The 12,779-nt window shown below is 33.3% G+C and overlaps 1 protein-coding gene across 1 annotated transcript; it reads right to left on the bottom strand.

Annotated features, from left to right (window-relative positions):
• Positions 1 to 918: 918 nt before the first annotated feature.
• On the bottom strand, positions 919 to 3,304 carry LOC107952835 (U-box domain-containing protein 15). Its single transcript, XM_016888030.2, has 2 exons — positions 2,786 to 3,304; positions 919 to 2,082 (listed from the first exon to the last, which is right to left on the bottom strand). The coding sequence occupies exons 1-2, from the start codon at positions 3,121 to 3,123 to the stop codon at positions 1,257 to 1,259; spliced, it is 1,164 nt and encodes a 387-aa protein (XP_016743519.1). The 5' UTR covers positions 3,124 to 3,304; the 3' UTR covers positions 919 to 1,256.
• Between the last annotated feature and the right edge of the window lie 9,475 nt (positions 3,305 to 12,779).

Genomic DNA, 12,779 nt, shown 5'->3' with positions numbered 1-12,779 from the left:
CAATCTATTAAGATAATTATATTTATTTAATTAAAAAAACTTAGATTTTTATTATTACTTTTATTATTATCACATAATAATATTAATAAATTTTTATTTTAATATTATTTTAACAATATAATTAATAATAAAATATATTCTTTTTCGTTTATTTTTTTTAAATTGATGTTTTTATATATTATAGATATATACATTATAGATACGATAATAAGTGTAAATTCTAAGTTAGTTACATCGGTCCGCTCCTCCTACTGGGTGGGAACATTTTGACCCACTAAAGGCGCCCTCTACTACCCCAAGACAGTATACACAGCAATCCTTACATTCATGTTGTATTAATATTTTTTTCGGGTCAATTAAAATATTTTATATTTAGATAAAATATGTTGTTAGTATTTGTATTTTGATAAAATTTGATATTTAATTTTTATATTTAAAAATTAAAAATTTATCCTTTTATTTTTATTTAAAAATTTTGACACAATCATTAAAAACACTGTCTATGATTGGATTAAAAATTTTAAATTAAAAAGGTATGAGATTGAATTTTTTCCCTTACTAAATCTCAAATTCTACAGAAGTAGAGGGACTAACATGATATTTTGACCTTTATATTTATAGAACTTTTGACAAATGTTATTTAAATTTGAGCACTGCTCATATGGTTGTAACAGAATACGATGGTTTACTTACTTTCTGGCAATAGCAGTGTATGCTAACGTCTTGTATTCAAATATTCACAGAACCACCAGAGTTAAAAACAAGATGCCAACAACAAATTGCCTCATGTTAAGGTCTAGTAATTGTTGCTCGATAATCTTTTCGTGCAACACTTCTTGAACTAATCCGTCTTCCTTATTCTCGAACTGCCGTAAATCTTGCAGTAGTAATGACTAATGATACGGTCCAAGGGAGAAATGAGTGAAATAAGTTTATTATGATCAGGGAAAATTTAGTACATCAAGAAAAGCACAACCTTGATTCAGTGCACCCTCTCCTATGATTTCATCAGTGGAAATGTACATGTATTATAACAGAGAAGGTTCTTTTCTTTTTTAATTATATATATACACGAAGGTCGGGTCAAGATGTACAGTCACACCCTCGAGGTAGTAAATAGCACCTCTGGAAGGTAAAAACTTCGAGTAAAAGCTAACCCATATTTTTAGTCTATTGATTCTCACTGTCTTGGATGGTGATATAGAATAGACACAAAGTTTAACTGGCATACGTGCTTCCCGCGTAGAAGGCAAGCATCATGCAGATGGAACTTTGGCAGGTGTACAAGATGCAGCCCTATGTTGGATGCGGTTCATGCTGAGTTCCATGCTTCTTTGAACCATATCTTCCAGTAATCTCTTGGCAGTTTCAGCTGCTTTATCAGCTCCATCGACACGGGTAGCAATATCATACACGATTTTCTCCAGAACTGAGGAAGCCAATTTCTTTTCCTGAGGTGAATCTCTGAGCAAATCCAAGAGAGTCCGAGCTCTTTCTTGAGCTATGCTTGTGCCTTCTACTGTCAGTCGTAAAAGCCCTGGGATTGCACCTTCTTTAAGAATGAGTTCCCGATATTTTTCTCGGCAGCTCTGGCACAAAGAAAGCAAAGCTCCAACAGCATGCTGCGTGCTGATAAGAGAGCCATCTTCGACAGTCTCCACCAGGGTTAAAATCCCACCATCTGAATCACAGATCGCAACTCGCCCTTCTTCGGACTTAGAAAGGATTTCAAGCAGGGCAGTTGCTTTTTCAGCAAACTTGGAATATTTCTTGCATTCTTTCAGGAGGTTGATAAGTGGGGAAACGGCTTTGGCATTGAGAATAGGTGTCGAGTTCTCTTTGCAGGTAGATAGATTGTGTAAGGCAGTGACAGCATCGACTCTTCCTTGAACACTGCCCAAGCTAAGGATTTGAACCAGAAGGGGTGCAGCTCCAGAGGCCGCAATCGTTGGCTTGTTAGGTGCAGCAGCAGAGAGTGTTAATATTGCTGCTGTGGCTACCTCTCTCAAACCACTGTTTTGCAATTTGAGAAGCTCAACAAGAGGAGGGACGGCCCCTGCTGTCACGATATTGACCTTGTTTCTGATAAATAAACAAACACATCACGCAATTGTACAATAACAATTCAATTAACCGATGAAAGAAAAGGGAGGTGGTAAGAGTAAAAAGTACCAAACCGCATACAACTACATGAAAGTAAATGATTCAATCAAAACATTCTGGAAACTAGTATCCTTTTAAACAACATTTCTTATTCTTGCATAAAATTCATCACAGAACACAGTCTATTACCTAGGAACATAGTAGTCAGAGAGAACACACAGACACACTAAATTTAAGCAACCATATACAGAGATTTGCATTGCATCAAGAACCTAAAGATTGTCATCCAAAATATCCATTTTAACATTAGAACCTATACAACCAGAAAAAACAAAGAGCTAAACTTAACATGAGCCAATCCTCTCAATTAACCACTTTGCTTGAACAAAGGCCAAATGGATATGCAATAAAATCCAACAAAAATCAGCCAACACAATCATCAAAACAACATCCCATGGTCCATTTTTCTCGACATTTGTCATATAATAGAAACCTAAGTGAGTTTGCTCAAAGAACCGGAACAATCCAAACCCTATACCTCGGCATTAACTTCTATACAACTAAAACAATAAATTGCAGAAAGAAACCAAAACCCATCAAAAAGTTGAAACTTTAAAATAAACCCAAACATGGATCTATGTTTAAAAAGAGAAAGAAAAAGTAGATGGAAAGAATTAGAAACCTTTCATTTCTAACAGCAAGGTTAAGGAGAGCAAGAAGGGAGGCTTCACGTGCATCAAGATTAGGAGACAAGAGCATAAAAACTAGAGGCTGAATAACACCGGCAGCAGCAAACTTTGAACGTGTCTTAACAGATGATTTCCTAACAACTTTTCTTATATCTCTAGCAGCTTCAATCTTGGCCTGAAGATCTCCAGTTATGAGCTTCTCAGAGAGTTCCAGAATAAGGGTTTGTTTCTGGTGGTTCCAAGTCTCCTCTTCTTGGTCTTTTCTGGCGGCACTTGCGGTGGTCGTTGGGGTTGACGGTGGTGTCTCCTCCTCCTCCTGGTCATGACCCATTTCTCCTTTCTGGATTTCTCTTCTTTCCCAAAGCAGTGAAGCTCAACAACTGCGGTTCACTAATAGACAGGGTTTGGTGTCTTGGTTTTCTGCCCTTTTTATCTTTGGATTTTGTTCTTGGGTCTATCTTTTGTCCTAGAAACCCAACTAACAATGACAAAAGCAAAACTCCAAATACATAAAATCAAAAGAATAAACATAAAAACTATAATTATATGTACTCAAGTTTTAATTATTACATCTTATTATATAAGTGAAAGCTTTTTGCTTTTTTTTTTCCTTTCGTTTTCATAATTACTTAATTACTTAACTTGGGAGAAAGAGTTTGTGAGTTAGGAGAATAGATTTAAAGGGATTTTTCCTCTTTGAAGGAAAGAAAAAAAATGGAATACTTGTTTTTGCTTTTTCCCCTGTACTGATAAGTATAACACAAAAACTACTGTATTTCTATATAATAATGGTTAACCCAAACATAATTTTTTCTGAATGGTTAATATCCTTTTTCTTGTATTATTTTTTATAAAAAAGATAAAATAATCATATTAATTTAATAAAATTCAATGAAATCTTTACGAACAGTTGTAAATCTTCATTTCGTAATTTTAAAGATACCGTCAATTTTTATGTTCTATTTTCTAATAATATATTCAAATTCCCATGACCATTTTTTTTAATGTTGTTTAATAAAATAACAAAAATCATTTTCTTTTAGCTTACTAATCTAACCTAATTTTTTTGTCCTAAAGTTAGTTGAGGGTCTAATTTAATATATTTTTAACTTAAAAATATTTTTTCCAATTCTATTCTAAAGTTAAGAAAGAAAAAGTCTAATCAAATTTCATTATTTCCTTTCTTTCAAATATCTAAAATACTTTTTATACGAAATAAATAAATTTAATAAAAAGTTCTTTTTTTTTAGAAAAATATTTTGCGTCTTTTTCTTTCTCTTGGTTAAACCCTAATGTCTCTTCTTCCTCTTTTCAACCACATGATCAACAAATAACCTTAGTCTCAACGGCCATGTGCCATCTTCTTCTCTTTTCACATCCTTTCTTCCTTTGTTGGCTCGTTTCTTCCTTCTTTTTCGTTATGTTTTTCTTTGCTCTTATTATGGTTGTTTTTTGTTCAGTGCGTGGTGGGTTTGGTGCATGTCACTTATCTTATAACGTTCCAAAAAATTTAATGTTAGAAGGGTTTAGATAATTAAAAGCGGTAAATTAATAGTACTTATAGTAAAAAGGTACTTAATTGGTAAGGTAAGTGGAAATTAATGTGGAAATTAATTAAGTCATTGGCAAATAATATGTTAAGTATGATGTTTAAAATGTTACTTAGATGTAAAAACATATATGAACTTTATGAAATGAATGTACAAAAAATCCAATAAAATACTTAATATGCTTAGAATTAGTTAATTAGACTAAGTATGTTCAATTGCTAATTCAAATAGTATATGAATCAATTTTGGAAAAGCACTTGATTAAATTATAATTTTTGTATTGATATTAGTAACGAGTTTGGTGTTAAGATGAGAACTAATTCAATTACCTAAAAGATGAAACGAGAGTTGATATGTGACTCAGACATTAAGGGTGTGCTTGGTTAGGTGAAAAAGTGGAGAGATGGGAGGAGAAAGTGGAAAAGTAGAAAGACAATCAATTTTAAGTGTGCTTGGTTAGGAAGAAGAGTGAGAGGAAAGAAAATATGAGAGATAAACATTTTTCGTCCAAATACATACAAATGAATCCTTCAAATTTGGAATAATTAGAAGAGAGAAAATGAAAAAGAGGTGTATGTTAGTTCAAAACAATGCATTATTCACAAGTTCCATTTTCGTTCCTCTTATTTTTCAACTCTACCAAGCAATGTGTGGAAATAAAATTATTTTTCTTTCAAAATTTCCATATTTCCTACCAATAACACTCTAACACCCCTTACCCATACCGGAGACCAGGACAAGTACGAGGCATTAACAGACATATATTTGGACACTTTCAGAAAAAAATACAAGTTATAAAATTTCATTCTGATTTAAAACCGACTAAACAACATCATAGTGTCCCAATTACGGACTTACAAGGTCTAAAACATACATTAAAAGTGATCCGGGACTACATCGAGAACTATAGAAAATTTTGAAAAAATTTCTAAGGTCATGCCTCACACGCCCGTGTGAAGGTAAAGCACACGTTCGTGTGCTTAGGGACACGCTCGTGTCCCTCACCCGTGTTGGATTATTTGGATTTTTTTCAATTTGAACCTACAGGGGTTTTCATACGGCCAAGCACACGCCCGTGTTCTTGACCCGTGTCCCTTACACGGCCTAGACAAGCCCGTGTCATCGCCTATGTCCAAAAACCCAAACATTTTGTTTATGACATCATTATTCATTTTGAGGCACACGACCAAGGCACATGCCCGTGTGCTAGGCCGTGCCCTCCACACGGTTGAGACACACGACTGTGTCTCTACTCGTGTGTTTATTACCATGAAAACAAACCTAAATTTTTAAGTGCAGGGGACACACGACCAAGCAACACGCCCATGGGGTTGACTGTGTGTCACACACGGCCTAGACACATGCCCGTGTGTCTACCCATGTAGACTTTTTTAGGGCTATTTTCCAAGCCTTTGGTCACCCTCTTTCCTCCATACACACTTAGAGGCTTCAATGAAATTTTGCATGGCCTAATTATACTCTCAAAGAACCTTGACATAACTCATTGCATGTTAACCTTATCCCATCGGTTTAGTACATGCTAAATTATCCTTTTTGTATTAGGGATTAACATAGTACATTTTACATTTTACATTTTACACTTAGGCCACATTATAACCATATACCATTATATGCTATGTCTACTCTCAAATTATTAGGTCCCATTTCAATCATCCATTCATGATAAGCCTCATCATTATATCTCATGAAACATTTAAACATAGACATGAATCATTAGTAGGTTTGCAACCTACATCAATATGAGCCATATCTCATGGCCATATACAAAAGAATAAGCATACCATTTAGGCCATTACATTGGCTAGCCAAATGACACATATAACAAAACAACCAAAAATCCTATACATGCCATTAAACAAAATAAAAGTATCTATATACCAAAGCAGGGCAAGTCGATAGTGTGTTGATTCTCCAACTGACTTCCAATCTTCATGAGCCTACGAGCTCTATAAAACAGGGAAAAGAGAAGGGGGTAAGCATTTATATGCTTAGAAAGTCCAGATAACTGGAAAGTAAACTTACCGGTTAATTAGCATACAACCATATTTAGGCAATAATTCCAACAAGCATGAAATAGTTTCCCTATCACATACACTTAATCATCAAGTTAGTCTCATAACAATATATCATGTCATTAGTCTTAGATGAGCTCATCAATTCAATATTTCTATTTCTATTTCTCATGTTAATTCCATTGAATTCCTCAAAAATCTCAATGGATAGCCCAATTACCATCAGGTCATACGAGTGATCTTCTCAAGTATGCACTCCCGTGAACCTTATATCTTACGGCGGGATTACTAGTCCAGGCTAAATCCCCTATAGTAGTAACTTATAGAGCAATGTCGGGATTACCAGTCTAGGCGAAATCTGTAACGCCCCCACGCCCGAGACCGTCATCGGAGTCGAGCTTGAGGTGTTACCAAACATAATTTATCAAATTAAGAACTTCGAATCATTTGTTTCTACATTCACAGCTTTCTAGTTACCTGCATCACAGTTACAAGAAAAATCATATCTCGAGTTACGAAACTCAAAATCAAGATCCGTAAATTTTCCCTAAATCTAGACTCATATATTTATTTACTAAATTGTTTTTAGAATTTTTGGTTGGGCCAATTAGTACAGTTTATTAGTTAAAGTTACCCCTATTTCAGGACTTGGCTGGACTGACCTCTGTTTACTACGAACCATATATCTCTCTGTGAAAAATTTATATGACTGTGACGCTTGTTTATCCTGAAACTAGACTCAATAAGGATTCCAAGAATATAAAATACAAAACCTAATTATTTTTTTACAATTTATGCTGAATTCCTAAATTTGGAATAGGGGATCCAAAAATCACTCTGGCCCTGTTTCACAAAAATTCAAATATCTTCTAACATATAATTCCTTTACCTGTTTCGTTTGTTTTATGTGAAAATAGACATATTGGGATTCAATTTCTTATTTAATCCATCACAAATTCGATTTCTATGATTTTTAGTAAATTTTCAAACTCACGTCAGTGTTGCTGCAATGTTCTGTTTATGGCAAATTTCATCTTTTCATGAGTTTTTATGGACTAGATAACCTATTAACTTTCCATGACATCAAACATGGTCTAAATTAGTCATTTCCATGACCTATCATTATCAAGCATTTTCTCAACCAAATCACCGCCATATCACAAAATTATTTACACGAAATAGGTATATTGATATACATGCCATACTTAAGTTTTACAAGCCATTTACCAAAAAAATGTCCTTCGGATAGTGTGATCGAACCTTCGACTTGTCCAGATTCTCGAGCCGGCTTGTTCAAAACTACAGTGAATAAAAAGGAGAGAGTAAGTATAATACCCCTACCCGTATTCATTGCCGGAATAGGGTACGAGGCATTACCAGAGTTTACGAATTAAATTTTTTTTAATTCAACATATTTTCATGATAGATTCATGCATTTATATAAGATAACGTCATCACATATCTATAACCAGGTTTGTTAACCATACTAATGGCTAACTTTACATTCATTTCACGTTAACATTTACTTTGTTAGCTTATACATGCCATTGATTTCCAAAATAAAGTTTCTTTATATACCGAAATCCTGAGGTTGACAGTGTGATGTGTCTCCGACCAAATCCGACCTCCGAGCTCTTAACACTACAAAACAGGGAAAAAGGAAACGGGGTAAGCACTTTGTGCTTAGTAAGCTCATGTAACAAGAATTATACTTACCTAATATTTTCAATACAATATAATAAACATTCATATATCCATTCAATGCATTATTACCCTAACATGCACAAACTCAACATTCAAGTTAGTACAATAATTTCCATGTATCAATAATATATATACCATGATTGATTTACTCATCAATACCATGATTTTCATTCCCTTATTATTTTTCATATTTATCCCGTTGAATTTATCAGAATTTCGATGGATTTTCAGAGGTACACTTTTAGTGTACAATTCCGGGTCCGTCAATTCATATTCATGTACGCACATTTCCATTTCAGAGAGCACACTCCCGCGAACCTCAACCTTGCAGCGGGATTACCAGTCCAGGCTAAATCCCCTGCAATATAAACTCATAGAGTATTGTCGGGATTACCAGTCCAGGCTAAATCCCCTGCAACGACAATTACTCTAATGAGCTTGGATCTGAATTACCAGTCCAGGCTAAATTCAGACCCTAATTCGGATTACCCGTCCGGGCTAAATCCATTTTACACATATTCTTCGGGAGGGCTATATCAGGATAGGATCACCCGTCCGGGCTAGATCCTTTTTACCGTCAATTCCTTTTCAGAGATCCATCGAATTTTCCTTTCATTCAAACGTGATTTCTTCCCATTTTATCAAATATATCAATGTTTCATAAATTTCCATATAATGAACATTCAAATCATATTCATATCAAAAACATGCATTTCAAGCATTTAAGAATATAATTCAAGTTACACGAACTTACCTTGATACTTGTTTGTAAGCAGTAAAAATCTATTAATCCCGAACTTTTTCCTTTCCTCGATCTAGCTTCGTATTTGAATCTTCTGGATCTAAATAAATAAATTTAATTATCAATTTAATACATTTCATGTTCATATGCAACATTCTCTATAATTAAACTATTATTTATAGTTCATTCAAAGCTGTCTACTTGAGTCATAGTCACTAAATTATTTATAACTTGAGCTACGGAACTCCAAATTAAGATCCGTTAATTTTCCCTGAAACTAGACTCATATATATTTTTACCATAAAATTTTCAGAATTTTTGGTTTAGCCAATCAGTACAGTTTATTCTTCAAAGTCACCCATGTTCTGTTGTCTAACAGTTCTGACCCTTCTTCACTAAAAATAAATTATCTCTTTATACAGAATTCAAATGATGTTCTTGTTTGTTTCTATTAAAAATAGACTCATTCAGAATTCTAGACATATAAATTTAAGTCCCTAATTATTTTTATTAAATTTTTTTTTATAGTTTTTCAAAGTCAGAACAGGGGAACCCAAATTCATTCTGACCTTGTCTCACAAAATTCATTATATCTCAAAATTTACAAATCCATTGCTTACAATATTTCTTCTATGAGAAACTAGACTCAATAAGATTTAATTCCATATTTTGTTCATCTTCTAATTCGATTTATAGAATTTTTGGTGATTTTTCAAAGTTAGTCTACTGCTGCTGTCCAAACTGTTTTAGTGCAAGCTGTTTATTACCATTTTTCCCCTAAGCTTTTAATAAATGATAATTTCGTCCCTACTCAATTAGCCTCTCAATTGAGCTGATTTTTCTCAATTAACATTTTATTCTATCACCTTAAACTAGTTTACAACCTTTAGGAATCAGAATTTCAGCAATAGACTTTAATTCCAAACATTTTCACAATTAGGTCCCAAAAATCAATTTCCATTGAAATTGCCTAATAAAATCATCTCATAAACAAATTAAATTTCATCCATGAAATCAAAAACTAATGAATTTAATAGTAGGATCTAGTTGTAAAAGTCTTAGAAACACAAAAATTTCAAGAAAAAGGCAAGGATTAACTCACTTGGTGCAAAAATTATGAAATACCAGCTTAGAGAACCCTCCTATGGCATTTTTAGCTGCTGGAATTCAAGAGAAATGAAGAGAAATCTAGATATTTCCTATTTAGTCCTAGTTTTATTTAGTTAATTTTACAATATTCCAATTTTATCCTTAATTTATCAATTTTTCTGCTGATTTCATACCCTTGCCGTCCAGCCCAAATAACTTTTGGGTCTAATTGCTTTTTATATCCTTTCTCATTAGACTAATAAGCTATTTAATCACTCTAGCAACTTTTACACCTATTACAATTCAGTCCTTTTCATTTAATTGACTACCCAAACATTAAAATTTCCTAACGAAATTTTAATACCACATTAATAACATTTCATAAATATTTATAAAATTATTTTTGACTCAGTTTTACGAGATAGAGGTCCCGATACCTTATTTTACCCAATTTCTTCAATAATTTCTTTTTCTAACTAATCACTAAATTGATAAAATTTTCCTATCAATATTTTCATACGATTTTCCTATCATATAAATTTTCAAGCAAAAATATTGAAATAAATTTCTCTTTAAATCGGATTTGTGGTTACGAAACCACTGTTCCGATAACATTGAATTTACGCCATTACAGTAAGCATAAATGCTTAGTAAGTTCATATGCAAATAACAAGTAACATAACAATACAATTATACCAAACAACCTTAGCATAGTATCACCAAAACATATATCACATTTCTAAACATCATTCATCATCTTACCACCTTATCGTTGTTGTATCTATTTTCAACCCGAGGGTTAAGTACATACCTATTCAAAGTGTCCATTTCACAACACTTACCAAAACGTCACTTGCATCTTAAGTGTTATTCCATTTCACTAGAAATTTTACCCGTTGAACACATCGGAATATAACTCGGATACATGGATAATTTGCACATAAGTGCCACATATGTAATCAAGAAATCATGTAACCTGCCCCTAAGTGAACTCGGACTCAACTCAACGAGCTCGGGCGTTCGTATCCATAAGTGAACTCGGACTCAACTCAACGAGCTCGGATGCCTAGTTACATCTCACGAACTCGGACTCAACTCAACGAGTTCGGAACTCAACCATCCTAGTGACATGTCACTTGTATCCTAATCTATTCCTAAGGTTCAAACGGGATTTTCATCGAACACATATCCTTGCCATCTTTCGTAAAATACCGAAACCAATCTCGGTAGCACTTTATATTTAACAAATAATACACATAATTTGCATTTTATTCGAAAATAACCACAAAGCATATATTTCATGATAAAAATCAGCATATCATATAATTAACATCAATAACTTATAAATAACAATTATGCTACATTATTCACACATGAACTTACCTTGGTACCAAAATATAATGATTTTGCAATTTAGTCCACAATCTTTTTTTTCCTCGATTGGGGTCGATTCCACGTCTTTCTTGATCTAAAATAACACATTTAGCTTATTTAATATTCACATTATCAAATTAGTCTTTAATTCAAATTTTAACAAAATTACAATTTTTCCCCTAAACTTTTGCATATTTACACTTTTGCCCCAAATCTTGGGAATTAAACTTAATTTCTTATTCTTATGTTTTATAACATGCTGATCACTTTTCCCTTCTATGGAAACATCGAATTCTCACTCTAACATGTACTTATGACTATTAGGTATTTTTGTCGATTAAGCTCTTTTACTCGTTTTCACTCAAAACCGAGTAGCACAAGTTGTCTAACATAATTTAAAACCTCATATTCTATCATAAAACATCAAAATTCATAAATTTCACCTATGGGTATTTTTCCAAATATGAACTCTAACTCAAAATATTACTATCATAAGCTATACTGAGTTACCGGGATTTCAAAAACGTAAAAATTATTAAAAACGGGGCTTGGAATCACTTACTATGAAGCTTGAAAGTTGAAGAAACCCTAGCTATGGAGAGAGGGAGCATTCGGCAGCAACTAAGGAAGATGATAACCAATTTTGTGTTATTTTTCCCTTTTTATTTCATTTAATATCCAAATGACCAAAATGCCCCTCCTTACTAAACTTTCAAAAAAATTCCTTCCATGTCCTAATTCTGTCCATGAACTTAAAATTGGTCAAAGTACCATTTAAGACCTCCTAATTAATATTTCAAAGCAATTTCATACTAAAAACTTCTAGAATGCAAGTTTTGCAACTTATTCGATTTAGTCCCTAACTTTAAATTAAACTCGTTATGCCAAAAATTTCTTCATGAAATTTTCACACAATTATGCAATCATATCATAAACCTCAAAATAATTATAAAATAATTATTTCTATATAAGATTTGTGGTCACGAAACCACTATTCCGATTAGGCCTTAATTCGGGATATTACAAAATCCCTCTTAATGACGATTGCTCTCATAAGCTCGGATCTGAATTGCTAGTCTAGGCTAAATTCAGTCCTCAATCGGATTACCCGTGGGGCTAAATCCTTAATGCACCATATTCTTTGGGAGGCTCGATCACTCAAGGAACACCCATCCGGGATAAATCCTTTCTATTTTGAGATCATCGGATTACTCGTCTGGGCTAAATCCTTTTCTGTAACACATGCAGGATCTCATGTTGTGTAAGCCATAATTTATCCATCGGATCTCCCTTTCTATTTCAACCGGGACATTTATCATCTTACAAGCACATTTCATGAATGACCATGCCATGAAGATCTAAATTTTCATACATTCAAGAACATACATGTTTAAGTATATTAAGAGTTTACGTCGAGTTATACGAACTTACCTGGTAATTACTTCGGTTTCGTATTTGGGTTATTCCAAAACCTTTTATTTTCCACGGTCGACCT

Source organism: Gossypium hirsutum, chromosome A07 (genome assembly GCF_007990345.1).
Source record: "Gossypium hirsutum isolate 1008001.06 chromosome A07, Gossypium_hirsutum_v2.1, whole genome shotgun sequence".
NCBI lineage: Eukaryota > Viridiplantae > Streptophyta > Magnoliopsida > Malvales > Malvaceae > Gossypium > Gossypium hirsutum.
This window is presented reverse-complemented; position numbering and strand designations above follow the sequence as displayed.